At 42.8% G+C, this 23,015-nt stretch overlaps 1 protein-coding gene across 7 annotated transcripts in view; it reads left to right on the top strand.

The window, feature by feature from the left end:
* The window catches only part of myh14 (myosin, heavy chain 14, non-muscle), a 32,194-nt gene that overhangs the window by 4,217 nt on the left and 4,962 nt on the right, over window positions 1–23,015 (top strand). For 2 of the 7 annotated variants that reach the window (XM_036006096.1, XM_031299421.2), the window contains exons 3-45: window positions 1,365–1,571; window positions 2,792–2,948; window positions 4,038–4,065; window positions 5,239–5,353; window positions 6,791–6,838; window positions 7,156–7,167; window positions 8,283–8,375; window positions 8,495–8,558; window positions 8,758–8,856; window positions 9,000–9,143; window positions 9,256–9,470; window positions 9,565–9,717; window positions 9,934–10,107; window positions 10,443–10,616; window positions 10,714–10,828; window positions 11,202–11,270; window positions 12,330–12,535; window positions 12,693–12,814; window positions 12,984–13,053; window positions 13,143–13,303; window positions 14,209–14,317; window positions 14,635–14,766; window positions 14,874–15,080; window positions 15,297–15,434; window positions 15,551–15,674; window positions 16,102–16,273; window positions 16,371–16,583; window positions 16,721–16,865; window positions 16,958–17,164; window positions 17,350–17,454; window positions 18,424–18,576; window positions 18,823–19,071; window positions 19,171–19,284; window positions 19,377–19,475; window positions 19,563–19,775; window positions 19,873–20,034; window positions 20,123–20,251; window positions 20,364–20,452; window positions 20,554–20,677; window positions 20,804–21,012; window positions 21,530–21,638; window positions 22,173–22,345; window positions 22,630–22,653. In XM_036006096.1, coding sequence (XP_035861989.1) covers window positions 1,365–1,571; window positions 2,792–2,948; window positions 4,038–4,065; window positions 5,239–5,353; window positions 6,791–6,838; window positions 7,156–7,167; window positions 8,283–8,375; window positions 8,495–8,558; window positions 8,758–8,856; window positions 9,000–9,143; window positions 9,256–9,470; window positions 9,565–9,717; window positions 9,934–10,107; window positions 10,443–10,616; window positions 10,714–10,828; window positions 11,202–11,270; window positions 12,330–12,535; window positions 12,693–12,814; window positions 12,984–13,053; window positions 13,143–13,303; window positions 14,209–14,317; window positions 14,635–14,766; window positions 14,874–15,080; window positions 15,297–15,434; window positions 15,551–15,674; window positions 16,102–16,273; window positions 16,371–16,583; window positions 16,721–16,865; window positions 16,958–17,164; window positions 17,350–17,454; window positions 18,424–18,576; window positions 18,823–19,071; window positions 19,171–19,284; window positions 19,377–19,475; window positions 19,563–19,775; window positions 19,873–20,034; window positions 20,123–20,251; window positions 20,364–20,452; window positions 20,554–20,677; window positions 20,804–21,012; window positions 21,530–21,638; window positions 22,173–22,345; window positions 22,630–22,653 — 5,825 coding nt within the window. Of the gene's footprint in view, window positions 1–1,364; window positions 1,572–2,791; window positions 2,949–4,037; window positions 4,066–5,238; window positions 5,354–6,790; window positions 6,839–7,155; window positions 7,168–8,282; window positions 8,376–8,494; window positions 8,559–8,757; window positions 8,857–8,999; window positions 9,144–9,255; window positions 9,471–9,564; window positions 9,718–9,933; window positions 10,108–10,442; window positions 10,617–10,713; window positions 10,829–11,201; window positions 11,271–12,329; window positions 12,536–12,692; window positions 12,815–12,983; window positions 13,054–13,142; window positions 13,304–14,208; window positions 14,318–14,634; window positions 14,767–14,873; window positions 15,081–15,296; window positions 15,435–15,550; window positions 15,675–16,101; window positions 16,274–16,370; window positions 16,584–16,720; window positions 16,866–16,957; window positions 17,165–17,349; window positions 17,455–18,423; window positions 18,577–18,822; window positions 19,072–19,170; window positions 19,285–19,376; window positions 19,476–19,562; window positions 19,776–19,872; window positions 20,035–20,122; window positions 20,252–20,363; window positions 20,453–20,553; window positions 20,678–20,803; window positions 21,013–21,529; window positions 21,639–22,172; window positions 22,346–22,629; window positions 22,664–23,015 lie in introns of all 7 variants that reach the window. The other 5 variants (XM_036006102.1, XM_036006098.1, XM_036006100.1 and 2 more) reach the window with 5 other exon arrangements.

Below are 23,015 nucleotides of genomic sequence, written 5' to 3'. Positions count from 1 at the left end.
TGCCTTTGGTTGAAGGTGTGTCAAACAGGTGAGGCAAAGCAGCAAAGGGCGTATGAGTCTTTGTAAGTGTATGTGTTATCCTATTTTATGATGTTTCTATCCCGATGACAATACACTCTATCCCATGCTTTCCTTCATCCTATTAAATTCCTTAGTATGCCTTGTGATGCTCTAACACATTTATATAATATAATAACTATAACAAGGCCCATGTCATAATATTAATTTGTTCTACTTTTCCTGGGTACTTGTATAATGCACATTATGAGTTTTCATTGGTGCATATTGTAGGATGTGACACATGAATTTGATGTCCTATCTCTGAGTTTCCCTCTCTCTGCTGGACTGGTTTCATAGAGAGCTCTATGAATAGAACAATACTCTCCTTCAGCCTCCTAATGTTAAAGAGGCCGTTGTAGAGACACTGACTTCATTTTACACTCATGATCTGAGAATGGCACTGTAGGACAAACACGCACACACATACCGAATATACACATTCATAAAGTATAACACACACAGAGAAATGCACGCTTTCATCCAGTTTCATATTCTGAGCATGTAGTTCAATCTGTGACTAATATACACCCACATACACACAAACACAAACGCACATATTTTGTGTGTTGTGCATGTCAAGTAGCAGAGCGAATAAAGAGTAGCAGAGCAGAGTCCTGTGACCTGGTCAAAACCAGAGTTCACTACTTCCTGTCCAGCAAGCACAAGACCAACAGCATGACAAGAGAGTTCCTCTCTTTTCTCTCACCATCTATTCTTGTCTGCTGTCGAATACAATGACTGCTCTTAGTCTAAAGCTCACTGGCAGAGATTCTGTCAAACATTTTCACAAATATATTTTCATTGTTTGCTTCATTTTATATGCAGGCCAGCTGGGTAGAATTTAAAGGACTAGACCAGAGTTTTTATTTCTCTATAGCTCATTACCTACAAATAAACAAACAATGCGGCTACATTGATTTTGATTTTTGATTGCTACATAAAGAAATGTAATTGATGTTCTACCTTCTAGGTAGCTGTTAGCTTCAATTGTTTTCAGTGCAGAATGAATTAACATTTTCAGGATGTTGAAGCTTGCTTTAGACTGGTAACCTATCACGGCTTCATCAGTTTAGTCTTTTTTTATTTTATTTTATCTCACTAACAACCTTAATGACGCAAAAGATTTAAGACTTCTGAGAAGATCTGAGGCTCCGGAACAACATCTTTTTAAATGCAAGAAATTATTAAATTCACATTAACGATAAATGCAGACATGATGTTCACCGTGGTGTTTTACCTACAAAAAGCAAATTCATCTCATCCCATACTGCCTTTGTTAAATCTCTCTGTACTTCTACCCCCAGTCGGCCAGTATTCGGGAGGAGCGCGGTGATGAGGTGGAGGTTGAGCTAACAGACAGCCAGAGGAAGGTGACTCTGTCCAGGGAGGAGGTGCAGCGGATGAACCCCCCGCGCTTCAGCAAAGTGGAGGACATGGCCGACCTCACCTGTCTCAACGAAGCCTCGGTGCTGCACAACCTGAGAGAGAGATACTACTCTGGCTTGATCTATGTGAGTGGACGAAACAATGAATGCAGGTGAACGCGTTCACAGCATATAACTAATAAAGACTCTGTGGACATGGTTCTGACGCCAATGCACATATATGCATGTTTGTGTCAGTCTGTATGATGTACATGCATGTGTAAGCTCCTCTGGCATCTCCTGTGTAACTGATATGTGAGGAGTCAGTTTACACCGTTGTTTATGTGTGTTTAGTGGCAGTGGGAGGCATCTCCAGTTTCTCCTGCAAAAAAGAGGGACGAGAGTGCAAATAATACATATGAGTAGGATAGAATTGATAGGAATGGAAGTCATAGTGATGTAAGCCAATGATAATCCGTGCCCAGGAAGTAAATAGTAAAGTAGAATAATATATAGGTAATTAAATGTAATTGAGCTGACTATTAATGGGATGAATGATGGAGGATGATGCTGAGAGGAAAGATTTAAGAGAGGAGCAGGGATAGATTTTTGGAGTAGCTTTGAGAGGCGTGTTACAATATGACAAGATAGAGTAGTTATTATGTATCGTCATGACTTTCACTACTAATGTCTGGGTGTGGATAGACATTGTGTAGAAAATCACTGGCTGCATTCACATGAGGCAAAATGTTCCTTTCTGAATCAACTGATACATTTATAAACATACAAAAATCTGCACATTTATCTCCATATTCTTTTATTATGAAATTCTTGATGTGATTGGTGTTATGTATCTGGAAGTGGATGACTTGTTTGTTTGCTTGACTTAAATCAGTTTAATTGACAATTCCCTGAATGTTCAGATAAGGTGTTTACCTGTGTCACAATAAGTAGGGAGGGACTCAGGGAGAATGGTGTTGGCCCGCATAATATATTGATTCAAGTAAAGGACAGAGCTACACTGAGCGCTTGACCCTCCTTTCGGTTTACTGCTGTACTTTCTGCTGAAGCAATAGTTTTATAAGAATATGCGACTCCTGCAGTTATCAAACGGGAGAAGTCAAGCCACCCACAATTATTGACAGTCTCCCTGAAACGAGCACAAACCACTTAACTCAAGTGACTGAGCATGTGCAGAGAGAGTGTTCTGTCAAAAACAGAAGGTTATTAAATAGACCTAAAACAAAATGATGCAGATTTATTCTGACTGGACTGATATCCTAATTGTTGGTGAAATAAAAGGCACCACGGACTGCACTATGAGGATAAGGTCAATGTAAATCTCTCTGTTCTCTCTGTTTTTCCAGACCTATTCAGGGCTGTTCTGTGTGGTGGTGAACCCTTATAAGAACCTGCCCATCTACACAGAGTCCATCGTGGAGATGTATCGGGGCAAAAAACGCCACGAGATGCCCCCACACATCTACGCCATATCAGAGGCCGCCTATCGCAGCATGCTACAAGGTACTTAACACTATCTGTGACCTGCGACCCTTGACTATTACTGACACTATAGCTAACCCATACATCTGCTATCAGCTCAGCTGGCCTGGAACATGGTACTGAATCCTGTCTGTGATCTTTGGTCGCTAAGCCACACCATGAACGCTCTTTGAAGGTGTGGCATAGTCTTGACTTGTGGCTGTTATCAAAAGCCTTAAAAGTGAAAACAAATAGGCAAGATGGTATTTTTTCGCAACAGGGATTTCCAGGTGTGGCACTCCTTGTCCCAGTGATATTGTATATTTGTTGTGGTGATGATAGTTATAGACATTGATATACATTGTATAACAGACATTTGTAGGCCCTACCTGTCATGTTGAGCTCATGAGAAAGAATTCCAAGTAACCATTTAAAAGCAGTTACGGGGCGATTGAGCAATGTCTCTGCCTCTTTGTGTCTATGTATTCGTCATCTCCCGTCCCCCCAAGGTAGGTTGTAGGTGTGTTACCACAGTGATTGAACCTGTAGGACCAGTATGAATTATTGTAGACTGAACGTGTGGGAATCTTAAAAACACTAGGTAATGTTGCAAACAATGTCCACCCATTGAATAAGTGTTGTGTGGATTAGCAGCCTGGAGAGACCAGTTCAGCTGGTGACCTGCTTCTCTCTGCAGTGCTAATTAGTGTCGGAGTGACTGACATGTCGAGAGTCAAAGCACAGTCAAATTTATACACAGGAGCAGTGGGCTAGAGGGCTAGTGCCACATATAATATAACTATTAGCCATCAAAACTTGTGGTGTGAGTCTATATGGAGGCTTCCAGAGCATGTAATGCCTGGTTAGTGTCCGGTAGAGGCTTGGTGTAACATGAGCCAACCACTGGCATTATAACCTCCTACACTTTCATACAGCACCTTGCAGTGTGTTTTTTTTTTTTAAAGGAATCATATGTCAGCATGCGTAGACCTTCAAATATGCAGAGTTGGGATCCTTGTAGCTGTTTGATGATGACTCTGCTGTCTTGTCAGCCATGGAATAAACCACACGTTTAACACTCCTCTATCTTCATGTTACTCACTTGTCCTTGCATTGTTTTTTCTTTCACAGACAGAGAAGATCAAGCAATCCTCTGCACGTAAGTAGTCTACTGGACACCAGTGCATCTTTCTGTTAATGCTTTGTACTTTGCCGTAAGGAAAATCTCTGGGTCACATTGAGACTGTCTGCCTTTGTTGGAGTGTTATAGTGTGCGTGTATGGGTCTGGTGTGCTCTCATGTGCCTTCATTTGTGTGCCTTCATTTGTGTGTGTTGTTATTATTATTATTATTATTATTATGCATGTAATTGTAACATATTTAGATTTCAAGCAAATGTGGATCAATTAAGATTGTTTTTATTCAAATGTCGCACAGATCGAATTTCTTTTCCCAGTTGTGTGAAAAGATTTTTTATGGGGGGAAAAAAACCTATAAAATCACAATTAAAGGGTACTCCACTGTGCTGACTGCTATATTTTTCTTATTTGTCTCTATGCAGCTAATAATAAATGTACAGTTCTGCCTTTTAGCACTTTTTGGCCTTTTTAACCGTATTTCCATGATTAAGTTTCTTGCATTGGTGTCATTTGTTGCAGAAATTCATAGTTCACGTGGCATATTAATTGTTGTTGTAATGTACTAATGCAGGACATATCAATGTTCACACTGATATTTTTTATGGGCCATTCTCAAACATGAATTGAAAGAAAAATCACATCTTAGCAAAAGGTCAGGCCTGTAATGTGAATGCACCCTCCTGTCTGTTTGTATCCATGGTTTGTCTACCTACCTGCTTGCCTGAAGGCCTGCCATCCTTCTCCCTGTCATCCTTCTCCCTGTCATCATGTCTTCCTGCCAGACTCTTCCTGTCATTGTCAGGGATCCCACTTTGGGCTCATCTTGAATCAGTGTTTTTAGGATGAGGCGTCTGCTTCTTTTAGATCTTTTACTGCTGCTATTTTTACTCTATTGTCCTTCTTTCTTCTCCAAAACCAACAATACTGACACAGCCTGTATCCTTCACACCTGCTTTCTGTTTAGACCTGTGGCTTTGAATGCACTGCATAGGCTCTATATTTATTGGTGTTATGAATGAGTGTTTGGCCACTTCTTCTTGTGTGTTCTCTCTCTTTAAAATGCTTATATATACCATTCATAGTTGAGGCTATATGTGTTTGTAATGGAGCTAGTGTAAAAAGAATAATGATTCTTTGTGTACATGTGTGTTCCTTACTTGCGGTGTGTGTGTCTGTGTGTGTCTGTTTTCCAGAGGCGAGTCTGGAGCTGGGAAAACAGAGAACACTAAGAAAGTCATCCAGTATTTGGCTCACGTTGCCTCCTCCCATAAGGGCGGCACTCTGGGTAGGAACAAGGAAGCTGTGCAGGTACGTCACAGTAGAGACACCACAGAAGTACGAATAAAATAAGAGCAGCTGAAAAAAAAAACATACAAAGACCTTCCAGATATATTAAGAATGAAGCGGTGAGGAATAACAAGAAAGATGGGGAAGGTGCAGAAGTGAGGAAGGTGTGTTGATGGGAAACAGATTAAAGATAAGGTAAACAACTATGAAGCTAACATTAAATGATTTAATCACCAATTCATGTAACAGTGCAACAGTGCTTATAAATGTATCGTACTTGACTACATGCTGTACAATAAATAGCTGTACAGTATGTACAGCGATAAATAGCTGTACAGTATGTCAACCCTGTGTACACAGTTTATAGTTGTTGTGCTGTTCCTCTTGGTCAGTGCAGTTCATCCGTGTTTTTTTTTTATGTTGCCAGAACTTCTGCCCATGACATATTTTATTTATTTTTTTAATTTATTTGCCTTTTATTTGACAAAGGACAGTGTAGAAATGGGGGAGAGAGAGAGAGATGACATGCAACAAAAGTCCCAAGGCTACCAAAGTGCTCCATGCCCTTGACATTTTAAGTCACTTTGCAGTTTTTTGACCAATTTACCTCGAATGTTGATAGAATGTTGTTGTTATAACTTTGAAATGTTGCTATGTTGCTATCTGGTATTTCCGTAAAGGAATAGTTCAACATTTTGAGGAATACGCTTTCACTTTCTATCGGAGTGGGAGATGAGAAGATGCCACTCATGTGAAATCTGGAATCGGGGCGATTAGCCTAGCTTAGCATAAAGACTGGAAGCAGCGGGAAACAACAAGCCCGGCTCTGTCCAAAGTCAATGAAAAAAGATGCTTACCAACGTGCATAAAGCTCACAAACACGTTGTTTCTTGTTTGTTTAAATTGTCCACAAACAGAAATGTAAAAATGACAGGATTTTTATGTTCTGTAACTATTTCTTGGTGTACAGCCAGCCTCAGAGTCTTGTCGTCACAGTGAGGTTGGATTGTGCTCATTAGTGAGCTTTAGATGTGCTGGTAGACCGTTGTTGAACTTTGGACAAAGCCAGGCTAGCTGTCCTAATCTCACATTACGATAGGAGAATTAGAAAATTAATAAGCGTATTCCCCAAAATGTTGAACTATTCCTTTAACCTAATTACCTTTGTTGCAGTGTTTTCAGTGGTGATTTAGTTTAAAGGTACTTCTCTCTTGTACCTCAATCACATCACTTTCCTCTTTATTTATTCATACTGACTGGTTTTTATGATTATAAGACATGGGTTTTCCTGCGGGTACAATTCATTTTTATCTTACCTCACCTTGGAGTGGGTTTTCTCTGTCAATCAGTCCTCTTTTACTGCATTTTCTCTGCAATTTTTCTTACCATCCTTCCTGCACTTCTTTCCCTTCATTCTCCTCTCTCTGCATTGCCCCTCTCTCTTTCCTGCATGTTCAGATGGACGGCTCTCGGTCCTTAACAAGAGGCAGTACTTTGGGGAACAGGGTAAGTTTACTTTATCCTGCTGTCCTGTCCTGTGCTTTTGTCCCATCCTATTTCCTGTTGATTGAATTCCACAATGATACTGACTAACCAACAGAGTAACCTTAAACCTTTAACTGTCAGCGCTGATGTGGTGCCTCATAGCAGTCAAGCCTTATACAGTATATTTGATTTTGCTTGTTTGTATATCTTTATTTGTTGTTGTTATTGTTGTCTTATTTGTCTTTTTTTGTTTGTTCGTTCATCCCATCCATATGTTCATCCATCCACCCATTCTCCTCCCACCTAAAACTTCATTTTTTCCCCCCAAAATTCGTCAGAGTATGCAATATGTGAGTATGAAAGTATTTAGACAACTTGGGGTTTATTCATTGGGGGTCACATTTTGTAGAAACTTTCCATGTAGAATATTAACCAGAGCTGAATGATTGTCTTGATACATAACGAGAATCATGTTTTCTGTACATAGTGCTTTTTCTTTTTCTTTTTACTATTTATTTATTTTTTAAATTAACCATGGCTATGGAGTTTTGGCATGTTTTATTCTGTTCTTCTCAGTTGGCTTCCCATTTCCCAGTGACTTATAAATGCCACAGGTTTTTACGTACCTGTAGAACTATGAGGCATTTCTGCTGTAGAGGTGGTTTAAATCACATCAAGTGTGTGTGTGTGTGTGTGTGTGTGTGTGTGTGTGTGTGTGTGTGTGTGTGTGTGTGTGTGTGCGCGCGCGTGCGTGTGCGCGTGCGCATCTTGCTCTGTGTCTGTTTGTGTATCTGTGTTGGTGTTGGCTTGTCGGCATTCCTTGACAGCATTTACAGTATAACCACCTCCTGTAGCTACAGTACTCCCCATCACTGGCTGCTGCTGCTGCTGCTGCTGCTGCTGCTGCTGCTGCTGCATCAACAGCTGCTGCACTGGCAATGCGACAGCCACAGTAATGCATTGCAGCTAGCAAGAATCAGCCTATATGTAGCTTGTGTATGATGTTAGCATCTAAATCTGCAGCTTCCCTCTGCCCTTGTTTTTCTACAACAGTGGTTCTCAAATGACTCTTGTTAGTTGGTTTCTAGAGATTGCCTTTTAATAATATAGGAGATTACATTTTAATTAATTAAATGTGAAACATGATTGATGCCCTTATTATTGATTGCTTAACTAATGAGGGCCCATTACTGTTATTGATGTTGAGAATCATTTGTTCCTGGGTCTGGGAATGTTGCATGTTTGGGGATGCTATTTTGGGCCCTTAAAAAATGCACCATTTTGTGTCACTGCTCTTCAAGGATGAGTAATGCTTTTTTGGTTTTACATAACAGATCAGTAGTTACTCCAAAGAGAGCAAGAATATATGGTGCATTTTAGTAGATAGGCCCTATGGAAGTCTCTTGTTGAGGCTGTTGGCCTTGTTGTGCTGTGAATCTGATCTGACGTCTCCTGTGTGTCTCAGGGCGAGCTGGAGAGACAGCTGCTGCAGGCCAACCCCATACTGGAGGCCTTCGGCAACGCAAAGACTGTCAAGAACGATAACTCCTCTAGATTTGTAAGAGCAGACAAGATACATTGTACAAACAGATAATGTTTATTACCTCCTGTCAGTATCATTAGTTTGATAATGTAATGTAGAACTGAAACATAAAACCACTTTTTATTCTTCTTCAGGGTAAATTCATCCGCATCAATTTTGATGTGGGGGGGTACATTGTTGGTGCCAACATCGAGACCTGTATCCTTTCACATATCTTCAAAGTTTTTGAAAGATTAATACACTCTTGCTCTCTAAGTAAGCTGCCTCATTTACAGCATAGTTAGGCGAAAAGACTTTGTCCATTTATTGTTACCCTATTGTTAATTTGTAAAAACGTGCAAAATGAATGGCATCTTTAAAGGTTTGCATGTGTATGTCCATGACTATATAAATCCAGACCTCCTTGAAAAGTCCCGGGCCACCCGTCAGGCCAAAGACGAGAGGACGTTCCACATCTTTTACCAGTTGTTGTGTGGCACTTCAGACGAGACAAAAGGTGAGCTAAAGGACAATATTTGACCAAAGTGTGATAATTGAATACTGCTATACTACAGAAAATGTATCGCTGTCATGTAGTAATTCATGTCTTCTCTACTTAAATCTGTCTCTCTGTTTCACCTGTTTTATTCCCATTCCTAGCGGACCTGCTCTTAGGAACTGCTGATGAGTACCGCTTTCTCAGTGGAGGCTCCATCCCTGTTCCTGGTCAGAGCGATTCAGAGAACTTCACCCAGACCATGGACTCCATGGCTATAATGGGCTTCACCCCAGAGGAGTCGATATGTAAGAGAGGAGATCATACAGAAGATAGAAAGTAGTTTATTTTGCGGTCTATTTTTGATTTTTGATCCCTGCTATAAATCACCTTCCCTCTCCCTGTCTCACCTCTCCTTAGCCATGCTTAAGTTGATCTCTGCTGTGCTCCAGTTTGGGAACATCTCCTTCATGAAGGAGAAGAACCAGGACCAGGCCTCGATGCCTGATAACACAGCTGCTCAGAAACTGTGCCATCTGCTGGGCGTCAACGTGCTGGAGTTCACTCGGGCCATCCTCACTCCCAGAATCAAAGTGGGTCGAGAGTATGTGCAGAAGGCCCAGACGAAAGAACAGGTAACATTTATGTGCAAAGACATTTGTGTTCATACAGATGAACAGGCATTTGTCCCTGTGAAGTGTATCTAACAGCGTATCCTTCTTCCTCCAGGCTGACTTTGCTGTGGAGGCCTTGGCGAAGGCCACATATGAGCGTCTGTTCAGATGGCTGGTCCACAGGATCAACAGGGCTCTGGACCGCAGACAGAGACAGGGAGCCTCCTTCATAGGCATCCTTGATATTGCTGGATTTGAGATCTTCCAGGTTTGTTCATGTCTACGTTTTTGAAGACGGGTTCCAATTAGTATTAGGTCCGGGCAAGAGTTACAGGCATGTAGTGGTGTGGGTTGTAATCAGTGTAACACAAGTCACAAACGTTAGGCATAAAAGCGTGTTCTTCCATAGTTTACATGACATGAATTTGTTAATTATCGAGTCTTTGTTTGCTTACCTAAATCCATGTTTTCCCCTCCTCTGCAGCTCAACTCCTTTGAGCAGCTGTGTATCAACTACACCAACGAGAAGCTGCAGCAGCTCTTCAACCACACCATGTTCATCTTGGAGCAGGAGGAGTACCAGCGCGAGGGCATTGAATGGAACTTCATCGACTTTGGCCTTGACTTACAGCCCTGCATTGACCTCATCGAGAGACCAGTACATATACATATGTTTGTTTTTTTATAAAGAAGCACACATTATTACCTGTTAAATGAGAATATAGATGCTGATAGTTCATATTTACTTGACATATAAATAGTGGGCATTGTTTGGTGATTGTGGGGAAAAGGCATGGTGGAATTCAGGTTGCAGATTCAACCTGTGGCCCATAGAACCTATTCACTTCACCACACTCAACCACACCCACAGATGAAAGAGTGAAGAACATAAACAGAAACACAAACATGCAGGCACACACTCTTGATTCCTTGTCAGATTGAATTATAAAGTCTGCATTTCACTCACAATATATGTTGTTTTTTCTCTGTTAGGCCCACCCGCCTGGTGTTCTCGCCCTGCTAGATGAAGAGTGCTGGTTCCCGCGGGCAACAGACCGCTCATTTGTGGAGAAGCTGTCTACTGAGCAAGGCAGCCATCCGAAATTCTTCAAACCAAAGCAACCACGCGGAGAAGCTGACTTCTCCATCATTCACTATGCTGGCAAGGTATCCCATAATTTTTTTTTTATCTTTTAATGTCTGCCATCTTTCCCATTCAAAGGAAGCAACTGAAAAATGCCCCCTGGCCTGTAATGTCTCTCAGGTGGACTACAAGGCACATGATTGGTTAGTGAAGAACATGGATCCTCTGAACGACAACGTGGCGTCTCTTCTCCACCAGTCGTCTGATCATTTTGTCTCAGAGCTTTGGAAGGAGGGTGAGACAGATTTACTCTCACATTTATTCACCACCATTTTTTCATGCCCTGTAATTTGTTTTTCAAGTTCGTCAAGTATAAATAATGAAGATTTCCGGTGCAAAATGTACTAACTTGTACTAACCTGTATTTCTCTGTCTTTTCTTTCTATATCATGCAACTATCCTATCATTCTGCTGTCTCTCACTTTCTGCTCATCTCTCTGTTCTTCCTCCTTCTTGTTCTCTCCTGTGTTTGCTTGCTCTTGACTTTTTTTCCTTCTGTTCTTTTCTCTTCCCTCTCCACTAATTCGGTGCTCATTTGGGCTCCTTCTGTCCTTCATTTGGCCTTTCTTTTTTTCTCCCTGTGCCTTCTATCCTTCTTCCTGCATCAGATATTCAAACTCTTCCTCGTGTATACTTCTTTGACTCCTATGCCACACTACAGGCTAATGGCTCCGACAGTAGGTTTTTCTCCTCCTCTGTGTGTCACACTCCCATTCCTCACTCCCACCTCTGCTTACATCACTCCTTTGTATTCTGTCTGCCCATTGTTTGATTGTAGTGTGCATTTTTGGGTCATTTTTTATTCCTTTTTAGTTGTGCTGTAGTGTCCTGAGCTGTTACATGTTGTTAATTCTTTTCTCATATTGTCGCTGTGCTGTTTGCTCAGTTGTTCTCTCTTCGCTCTTTCACCAAGTTTTTGCCTTTAGTGACAGTGCTGTGCTTGTGTGATGTAGCGTTTTCCATTTATAAAGAAGTAATTCATCTTTGGTTGTATAGAAATTGGTCAGTATCAAGGCATGCTCTCAATTAGTCACAAAAACCACATTCAGGATCACATAAGAGTTGTGCTGCACAATACTGCCACAAACAACTGCCACTGGAGCGGTTTTATGAAAACCAACCAGGCAGAAATGTGATTCTGAATGAGCTCTGGAGATGCAACATATTGGCACACAGTAACATTTAAATAGCAACCTCAGTATTGGTCTAATAGTGTTATTAATGTAGATATTTGGCTTATTGTGGAATTGGCAAATTAATTAAATTTTTCAGTATATCACCCAATACAGCTGTCATATCAGGAACAGAATAAATCATCATGGTCTTCTTTTTTTTTTTTTTTATACAACAGACAAACCTGCAGTTATGCCTGTGGAGACATGTTCATAACTAACAGGTTTAGCTAGAAAACTTGTTATGCACCTGCACTGTACTAAGACTGTGTGTGTGTATCTTACTGGCCAATATGGGTGAGCAAATATATACTGTTAGTATTGGCTTTGAAACCATATTATTGCATCTCTAAGGAACTCCTCCATTGTCTACCATCTGATATCATCTGTCCAGAGACTTGATAGCAGATGTGTAAGCAGGTGTTAAATCATAATAATAATCCCATGGCATTACTGTTGCATTTACACAGACATCACCATGCCAAATCTGGCAAACACTCTTTTTACTCCACTAAACTGATAATTGCTGCTGAAACTGAGGCCCCACTCCATGTTTTCGTCTAGTGGACAGGATCGTGGGTCTGGACCAGGTGTCTTCAGGAGAGAACAGCGGGCCGGTTACGTTCGGAGCGGCAGGGCTGAAGACAAAGAAGGGAATGTTCAGGACTGTTGGTCAGCTTTACAAGGAGTCGCTCACGAAGCTGATGGCCACGCTGAGGAACACAAACCCCAACTTCCTCCGCTGCATCATCCCCAACCACGAGAAGAAGGTAAGAAGGTGGGACTGGATGATGGGGAAAAGGGATAAGCATGTGAACAATGTTTTAAATCTAAACAGACAAAAAGCTGGGGGGAAATGGAAGGCATGTCTGAATTAAATTGTCCATTCTTTTCACTCTTTACTTTCTCTTGTCTTCTTGTTGTCAGGCCGGTAAGCTGTCACCCAACCTGGTTTTGGACCAACTGAGGTGTAATGGAGTTCTGGAGGGGATCCGTATCTGCAGACAAGGCTTCCCTAATCGCATCCCATTCCAGGAGTTTAGACAGAGGTGTGTATGTCACATTGTATCACAGAAGAGACTGGACAACAGACACTAATAACACACACTAAATGCTTCATCGTCACTTTCTCTGGCTCCTGCTAATTACCATTTTTACACACAGTCTTGTGTCTCTTGCTCAAACATTCACACTTAAAAAATTACATTTGTCCTCCAGATATGAGATCCTGACTCCAAATGCTATTCCTCGCACCTTTATGGATGGCAAACAGGCATCAGAACTCATGGTGAGTGATTTTTCCGTAGCTAAAAGAATACAACATACTGTACAATGATTCAAATGGTGGACATCTCCAACCACTGTTTCCTCATTAAGATCAGAGCTTTGGAACTGGATCACAACCTGTTCAGAGTGGGTCAGAGTAAAGTCTTCTTCAGAGCCGGAGTCCTGGGCCACCTGGAAGAAGAAAGAGACCTAAAGATCACTGACACCATCATACGCTTCCAGAGCGCCTCCAGAGGCTACCTCGCACGCAAGTAAGAGCATCATCTAAGAGAAGGCAATAGCAGAGAGAGAGAGAGTGAGTGCGAGCGGTATGATACTGATGGTGCTGAATTATTGTTACAGTTGGTTATTTTTAAACATTTGCTACACATAAATTGACTTGATTTAACTTGAGTCATCAGTCAGTCAACACTAACTTGGTTACTAAATGAAACTTAAGGGATAGGAGTAGACAAACCTCTAACACTGGTGGTGTTTTTCTGTAAGGAGCTCTCGCTTGCTGCTGTTAAGGGCGCAGTTTTGTATTTCACTCTTAAGGGGGCATTAATATTTAATCTTTTGTCAGCCCCTATCAGTGACTCAGGAACAGCAACAGCATTGCCAGGTTTTTGGCCTGTAAACAACATAAATAATAGTTATATTTTTACAATAGAGGCTTACTAATTAGAGGTAAGTTTACTTGTATAGCACATTTACTGCACAAAGGTAATTCAGAGTGCTTTACATGATGCATTAAAAACTTTAAAATGAAAATTAAAAGTGAGTGTCCTAAATGTCCCTAACTAAGTGTCTCTGGTTATGGCCTTGACTAATAAAACGTCTTTGTCATTTGCTTTTTGCTTGACAACATAATATCTTGTGATACCAGTCGCTCAGTGTTGGTACTGCCTCATCACTGCACAGTGTAAATATTAGTAGGAAGGTGTAGTGGAGCATAGGTAACAAAAAGGAACTAAAGACAAATCTCTGCACCTGTCAAAGTAAGCAAGTTGTTAATGTTGATTACGCTAAAAGTTTAAAATTGTCATATGTTGTGGGTTATGAAGAGCTAATACATGACTCCACTTAGTTCTGTATTTGCTGTGTCTGAAAGGACAATTCACCACCGGTATTGTTGTTGAGGGTTTTTTTTGGCTTTTTTTTTTTAACTTCTCAGATCCTTCCTGAAGAAGCAGCAACAGCTGAGTGCTCTGAGGGTGATGCAGAGGAACTGTGCTGCTTACCTCAAACTCAGGAACTGGCAGTGGTGGCGGCTGTTCACCAAGGTATTTTTACTCTTTCCTTTACTTTGGTTTAGTTTCTTTGTATTAGTAAATCAAAGTAGCATTGTTGTTGTGAAATGTGTCAATACAAATATAGAAAGGGAGACATAATTACTAGTTGGTGCACGAAGGAAAATATCTCACATCCCAGCTCACAATAAACACAACTATTGACTAAAGAAAACTGAACTGGATTGTGTATTAGAACATGCATACAATGACTTTAGATCCTTAATAAGAGAAAGAAAAATAAAAGTAGCCCGACGCAGGAATGGGGACATTCCTCACATTGACCTCTGACCCCGTTCTGTGCCAACCAGGTGAAGCCCCTGCTGCAGGTTACCCGGCAAGACGAGGAGATCCAGGTAAGGGAAACTGAGCTCCAGAAGGCCAAGGACAATCTCACTCGAGTGGAGCAGGACTACACAGAGCTGGACAAGAAACATGCTCAGGTAAACAAACCTTGATCTTTGTGCTGCCTGTTTCCCCCCTACACTCGTATCCCTCTGCCATCAGTGCCTCGCTCACCACTCCTTCTCCTCTCTTTGTCCCGCTCTAGCTGATCGAGGAGAAGGCAGTGTTGGCTGACCAGCTGCAGGCAGAGGCGGAGCTGTTTGCCGAGGCAGAGGAGATGAGGGCCAGGTTGGCCAGTCGGAAACAGGAGCTGGAGGAGGTGCTGGGCGAGCTGGAGAGTCGATTGGAGGAAGAGGAGGAGAGAGGCGTGCAGCTGACCAATGAGAAGAAGAGGATGCAGCAGAATATTCAGGTTAGGAGATTAAGTCAAAAAATTAAGTGAACTCTCCAGAAATATGTAAACAAAAGCTAATATTGATTAACTCATCTGTTCTTTCTTTTGGATTTGCTTAGTCATAAAAACTGAATCTGTAACGTTATATGGGAATTGAAGTTAAATCAAGTTATTTGTTTTATTTATTTTTTTCATTCTCTGCATGTTACTTAAATCCTGTCCTCTCCTTGTCAGGACCTGGAGGAGCAGTTAGAGGAGGAGGAAAGTGCCCGACAGCGCCTCCTGCTGGAGAAGGTTTCCTTGGAGACCAAAGTGAAGAGTCTGGAAACCGACTTGCTGAATGCAGTGGAGCAGAGAGACCGACTCAGCAAGGTGGGCATCACATTATAACTTTTATCATCTTGTCTGAGTTTGTGTTGCGCATCATAGTATAGATATTTTTACAGGTTTCATTTTCCAATGCAATGTTGTTATTTTTCTCTGAGCAGGAGAAGAAACAGCTGGAGGAGCGTCTGGCCGAGGTAACCGATCAGCTCACTGAGGAAGAGGAGAAAACCAAAAGTCTAAACAAACTCAAGAACAAACAGGAGGCTGTCATCGCTGACCTAGAGGGTAACTGTCCTGATATCATTCCACAGGCACCCCACAGGTGTAATGTAACTGGGTTTTCTATGTAGTGATCGGTGCTATGGTTTGGTTGCATGCGTGATGGCATTAAAATTACTGAGTCAAATTTATTTAGAATATGAACTGATTTTACGTAGAAACTTTTGGTATTTTGAGTTGTATTTTTTTGTTTTATTTAAAGTTTTTTTTGAGTTGAGACTTTCCAAAACTGTTCAAATACAATATATCCCGAAAATGAGTGAAATGATCTCTGTATTAAGATAAAACAATTTCAACATTTTAGCCATAGCTACAAAGCAATCTCACAACCTTGTCATTCACAGTCACAGTTCCCGTTATCCAACTTTGTCTCAATGTTGGTACTGTTGAAATACTGCAATATGTAATCTGTGGCTTCTACAACTTTGTGCAGAGCGCTTGAAGCGTGAGGAGCAGGGGCGCTTGGAGCAGGAGAAGTGGAGGAGGAGGATGGAGAACGACTCGTTGGAGGCCCAGGAGCAGCTGTCGGACCTGGGCATGCTGTCCGCCGAGCTGAGGGGCAGTCTGGCTCAGAAGGAGAAGGAAATCACCACCCTGCAGGGCCGGTGAGACACAGGATGACATATGATAGACGACGCAGTAACACAAATAAAGGCTTGTCATAGATTTTTCCCTTAACTCATCTTTATCTGTTTCTGTCAGGTTGGAGGAAGAAGGAGCGCGTCGTGCGGAGGCTCAGAGGGCGCTAAGGGAGGCCATGTCCCAGGTGTCTGAGCTGAAGGAGGAAGTGGAGAATGAACGAGGGATGAGGGAAAGGGCGGAGAAACAGAGGCGAGACCTGGGGGAAGAGCTGGAGGCTTTGAGAACTGAGCTGGAGGACACTCTGGACACCACAGCTGCCCAGCAGGAGCTAAGGTAAATTATGTGCTCATAAATTATCATCAGTTTTGGCTTTGTTAGTTCAATATTTATGTTTCTGTTGTCAGATCAGGACTGAAAAAGAAAGTATGATATAAGAATTAGACCCCTTTGACCCTGTTCCGTCTATGCAGGTCTCGCCGGGAGGCGGAGTTAAATGATCTCCAGCGGTGTGTTGAAGAGGAGACTCGCCGCCACGAGGCCCAGCTATCAGAAGTCCGAGTCAAACACAGCGCTGCCATAGACAGCCTCCAGGAACAGCTGGACAATAGCAAGAGAGTAAGAGGGACATACACACACATTTAAAAAGACATAAAAGTACATATGTTAACATGTCGCTCATCAAGTTTTGTGTCCATGTTCTCTTACAGGCACGTCAGTCCCTGGAGAAGGCCAAAGCCATGCTGGAGGAGGAGAGGCAGAATTTGAGCTCTGAGCTCAAGAGCCTCCAAGCGAGCCGCACGGAGAGCGAGAGAGGCCGCAAGAGGGCCGAGGGTCAGCTGCAGGAGCTCGGCGCCCGCCTGACTCAGGCTGACAGAGAGAGGGAGGAGAAGGAAGAGCGAATGCACAAGCTACAGGTGCAAATGGCTACAAGCACACTGTCAAATCTTAAATGTATATGTTTAGTTACTTTTTTGTGTGTTCAAATAGGTGTGGCTTTGTATGTTTTGAATGTCACAAAATGTCATTCTGGTTCTGCAGTAAAGGGATCCTTTTGTATTTCCTTGTAAATTCACCTTTATCCCCACTCTGTCTTTTTCAGTGCGAGATTGAGTCTCTCTCAGGCAATTTGTCCTCCTCTGACACCAAAACACTTCGTCTCACTAAAGAGGTCAGCAGCCTGGAGAGCCAGCTGCATGATGCCAAGGTAACAATCAATCAATCAGTCAACATTTATTTATATAGTACTTTACAGTAACCAACAGGTATCCAAAGTGCTTAACATCAGAACCAAGACTAAAACACACATCATATAACATATACAATAAAAAGAATGACACATAGAAACAATAAAATCAGAAAAGGTTACATATAAATAGGAGAAGGAAATTGTCACACCACTACTATGTATTAAAAGCCTTTCTAAACAGATAAGTTTTGAGTTTAGACCTAAAAAGCGCTACATCTGTAGTCGTCCGAATTTCAGGGGGTAACTTGTTCCAGAGTCTCGGGGCAGCAACTGCAAAAGCCTGATCACCCCACCGTTTGTACTTTGACCTTGGGACTTCTAAAACCAGCTGGTTTGAGGACCGCAAGGACCGGTTGTGCTCACGCAGGGCTAAGATCTCGGACAAATACTCCGGGGCCAGGCCGTTTAAGGCCTTGAAAACAAACAATAAAATCTTAAAATCAATTCTAAAACGCACAGGGAGCCAATGAAGGGTGTAGAGAACGGGAGTGATGTGTGCGCGTCTAGAAAGCGAGCAGCAGCATTTTGTACAAGTTGAAGTCGTGAGATGTAGGTCTGATTCAGACCAACATAAAGAGCATTACAGTAATCCAACCTTGAACTAATAAAAGCATGAATCGCCTTTTCTAGATCGTGCCTGTTAAGGAGGGGTTTAACTTTAGCCAGTAGACGAAGCTGGAAAAAGCTCATTCTAACAACAAACAAAAACTAAGAAAGTGAAGCACACACAGGCACCAGGGTGGGGTCAGGTGTGATGTTAAGCGTTAGTCACAGACACTTTTAACACTTGAGAGAATGGCAATAGTTTTTTTAAAACATCTTGAAGAAAATCCTCCACTGGCTCCAATGCTGACTCAAAAACACCCACACATGAACAGGCTTGTCGCCAGTCTTTGGTTGACACTGTTGTCTTTTGTTTTCTCTCAGGAACTGCTGCAGGATGAAACTCGTCAAAAGATGGCTCTGGGCTCGAGGGTGCGAGCGCTGGAGGAGGAGAAGAATGGACTGATGGAAAGACTTGAGGAGGAGGAGGAGAGAGCCAAAGAGTTGACCCGGCAGATTCAGACTCATACCCAGCAGGTAAATCAAGAGAACGTTGGAACTTCCGCTTCATCTCTTTAAAATAGATCAATCTATCAATTTATGTTATTCCAGACCATGGTCCACAGCAGTAAAAGATCCAAACTACCCAAACACAGTAACAAATTCACATTATCCAAAGTAGACTAAAGATGTTAAACTGATGGTTAGATGGTTATTGCTTTGTGAAGTTTCTTTGAACACATCCATGGCATTTATAAACCTCGCTCTGCTCCACCTCTGCAGCTGGCAGAGCTTCGCAAGCAGTCAGAGGAGGTGAACACTGCGGTGGAAGCCGGAGAGGAGACGCGCAGGAAACTCCAGAGAGAGCTGGACAGCATCATCCAGAGGGAGCGACAGAAGGAGGAGGAGAAGGAGCGGGTGGAGAGGCAGAGGGAGCGACTAAGGGAGGAGATAGAGGACATGACGCTTGCCCTGCAGAGAGAGAGACAGAACTGCACGGCCCTGGAGAAGAGGCAGAAGAAGTTTGACCAGGTCAGAGCCCTTATCAGTTCTCTTCCAAGCACAGGCTGCAGAAAAATACTCCTAAATTGTCTTTCCTTGACCGCTAACTTTGTCTCCGTCACCCCTAAGTGTCTGGCCGAGGAAAAGGCGGTGAGCGCTCGGCTGGCAGAGGAAAGGGACAGAGCAGAAGCAGACAGCCGAGAAAAGGACACAAGATATCTGGCACTTTCCCGAGCCCTGCAGGTAAACATATTGAGAGCAGATAATACAAGAATGTTTTGTTATGTATATTGTGGTTGCGGTGATTGATCTTCTTCTGGTGTTTCTGTGTGTAGGAGGCCCAGGACCAGAGGGAAGAGCTAGAGAGGTCCAACAAGCAGCTCCGTCTGGAAATGGAGCAGCTTGTAAACCAGCAGGACGACGTCGGCAAGAGTGTAAGAATCTTCCTCTTGGGACTCCTTTGTTCTTTTCTCTGTCTCGCTCCTTAGTGAGTCACCGCCTCTTTTCTGCTCTCGCGTCAGGTCCATGAGCTGGAGCGCACCCGCAGGAGCTTAGAAACAGAAGCCCAGAACCTGCGAGTTCAGACGCAGGAGCTGGAGGAGGAGCTGAACGAGGCGGAGAACTCAAGGCTGAGGCTGGAGGTCACTCTGCAGGCGCTCAAGGCTCAATTTGAGAGGGAGATAAGCAGCAACGAGGAGAAGGGAGAGGAGAAGAGGAGGGCGCTCAGCAAGCAGGTAGAGAGAGGAGGGAAAGAGGAAATCACAAAGTGTGTTGTTGCTGTTCTTTTCTCCAAATCGCTCAAAAACATTCTTATCCTTCTTCCAATGCCAGGTGAGGGAGTTGGAGATCCAGCTGGAGGAGGAGCGGAGTCAGCGGTCTCAGGCTGTGTCGACCAAAAAGCAGCTGGAAGCAGAACTGCAGGAAGCCGAGACCCAGGTGGAGACAGCCGGCCGCGGAAAAGAGGAGACTGTGAAGCAGCTACGGAGGCTGCAGGTTAGGACATATTCCCACACATATACATTGATTTTCTGTACTTTTCAATGGCCTGCATTTAAAATTAAAAAGTCTCTATTTCTCACAGGGTCAAATGAAGGAAGTTCTGCGTGAGCTAGATGAGAGCAAGTTGGCTCGGGAAGAGGTGGTCGCACAGTCGAAAGACAGCGAAAAGAAGATCCAAACTCTGGAAGCAGAAGTCCTTCAGTTAACTGAAGTGCGTGTATTTAACTGAACTCCAGCTGAAATATTAAGATATAATGCTTTTTAAATGGTGTGGGTGTTCTGAGTGACTTTCAACCCCCGGCTGCATTCATTTGTCTGTGTAGGAGCTTTCTGTATCCGAGAGGCAGAGGAGACAGGCTCAGCAGGAGAGAGATGAGATGGCCGATGAGATGGTCAACAGCAGCTCTGGAAAGTTAGTACCACTCTACTACAGATATACTATGTTAATCAGCGTGTTGTTGGTTGGTATGTGGACTTGTGTGTTGGTATTACTAAAATGTAATGTTTGTCCAGGACCGCACTGTTTGAAGAGAAGCGGAGGTTAGAAGCGCGAGTCAGTCAGCTGGAGGAGGAGCTGGAGGAGGAGCAGAGTAACTCTGAACTGCTGGCAGAGAGACAAAGAAAGACTGCTCTACAGGTACGCTAGATGTCCCTGCGCGCACACACACACACACACACACATCCACCACTCTCTTATGTCACCTTGTGACATAAGAGAGTAATGTAAGTGTACGGCCTCATTGCTGCTCTCCTCGCCGTCCAGGTGGAGACTCTAACCGTGCAGCTGCAGGGAGAGAGGACTTTGACCCAGAAGGCAGAGGTGGCTCGGGAGCAGCTGGAGAGGCAGAACAAGGAGCTGAAGACCCGACTGGGGGAGATGGAGGGAGCAGTAAGGGGCAAACACAGGCTCAGCGTCGCCGCCCTGGAGGCCAAGATCGATTCGATGGAGGAGCAGCTGGAACAGGAGAGACAGTGAGAGAAAGAGACACGCACCTTAGTACAGATATGTTTGAAAGAAATACCCTTTTAATAAATCATTTGACGATTCTTTTTTTTCACTTTATATATTTGTGGTTTTTAAAGAGAAGCTTGCAGTACCTATAAATCGACAAACAAAAAATATAGAAAAATCTAAATAAAGATCTGTCATGTTATACGGATACCCAAAGTTAAAATTAAATAACATAATAATGGGCGAGGGTGAATTAAGGCCACTCCATGTCCATTAAAACTCCCTGTTTCTTTATTTATTTATTTTTGGCCCCACACATACCACACCGTGAACATGATTATAAACAACTCATATTATAATAATAATAAAACTTGTGTTATATAATAAAAAAGTGTTAAATTGAGTGATGTTTGCCACAATATGCAATGCAGAACTACTAGCAGAATGCCCCTTAAACACAATTAGACGGTAATGTTTACCACGATAGATGTCTTGAATTGCAGTAGATAGTTTATAAGAAACTTTTCTATCTCTCAGGGAACGAGCCATTGCCAACAAACTGATGCGAAAGACAGAGAAGAAACTGAAGGAGGTGATGATGCAGGCAGACGACGAGAGAAGACACGCAGACCAGTACAGAGAACAGGTAAGAACATGATTATTTATTATACATGATCTACAAGTGGATACACAGAATAGTATAGCCAGAGACATAGCATTAAATAATCATTTAATTGTGGTCAGGTCTGCTCAGGTCGGTGCTCTAATTGTGAACCAGGGCACAGAGAGAGTGTTAAAAAAACATCTTAAAATGAGTGATTTATTCAGCTCGATCCAACCTAATCCTAATCCCACTCTGGCATCTGTGTGTTCATTGGTAAAATTGAGTGTATTCTACTCCGAAAAATAAATCCGTCAGCCACAGCAAAGACACTGACTCTCCTCCCAAAACATCATCGGTGATAATCTGCCAGGTTTAATCTGACTCCTGATCCCTATCAGTCCTCCTGTTCCCAGACTAATCGCTTTTTATATATCCATCCTTTTCTCTTCTTGTTCCCCTCTTTCCTCCGATCTCGTGTCTCACCCCGACCTCTGCAATACGCTCCGTCCTTTTCCTTCTCTTCCCCTCCATCGCTCCGCTCCTCTCTCCCCTTCTCTTATCCCTTCCTTCTCCTAGCTGGATAAATCCATGGTCCGACTGAAGCAGCTGAAGAGGCAGCTGGAGGAGGTGGAGGAGGACAACTCTCGCTCCAACGCCCAGAAGAGGAAGCTGCAGAGAGAGCTGGAGGAGCTCTCCGACAGCAGCCAGAGCATGACACGAGAGATCACCGCTCTCCGCAGCCAGCTCAGGTAACTGTGTTTGTGTGTGTGTGTGTGTGTGTGTGTGTGTGTGTGTGTGTGTGTGTGTGTGTGTGTGTGTGTGTGTGTGTGTGTGTGTGTGTGTGTGTGTGTGTGCGTGTGTGTGTGCGTGTACGTGTACGTGTGTGCTTGAATGATCATTTATTGTTGTTTTGTTTGTTTTTAACCCCCATTAACTCAATATGATTTGTTTTGTTGTGCTCTTTTGTTGCATCCGTTTGTGTCCATCTCACACTGACAAACTGTCCATCTGTGTCCATCACTCCAAAACTCAGCATTCCTGAATGGAGACCAGATCAGTAGGTCAATGTGTGTGTTTTATCTGTATTATTTATTTGTGTGTGTGTGTGTTTGTTTGTTGTTTGTGTGTTTGTGTGTGTGTGTGTGTGTGTGTGTGTGTGTGTGTGTGTGTGTGTGTGTGTGTGTGTGTGTGTGTGTGTGTGTGTGTGTGTGTGTGTGTGTGTGTGTGTGTGTGTGTGTGTGTGTGTGTGTGTGTGTGTGTCTAACAAACTACTATTTCTACGTGACATGACAAGGGTGGAGGCTTAATGCCCATGTACAGTTAGTACATGTGTTGGATGTTTTTCATTGTTTACTTTTTTGCGCATTTCATCTGTAGTTACATAATGCATATAATGGCTGTGCTTCAATAATGATCTTT

This window comes from Sander lucioperca, chromosome 10 (genome assembly GCF_008315115.2).
Source record: "Sander lucioperca isolate FBNREF2018 chromosome 10, SLUC_FBN_1.2, whole genome shotgun sequence".
Lineage (NCBI taxonomy): Eukaryota > Metazoa > Chordata > Actinopteri > Perciformes > Percidae > Sander > Sander lucioperca.
Note: the sequence above shows the minus strand (reverse complement) of the source record. Positions and strands in the feature narration are given on the sequence as shown.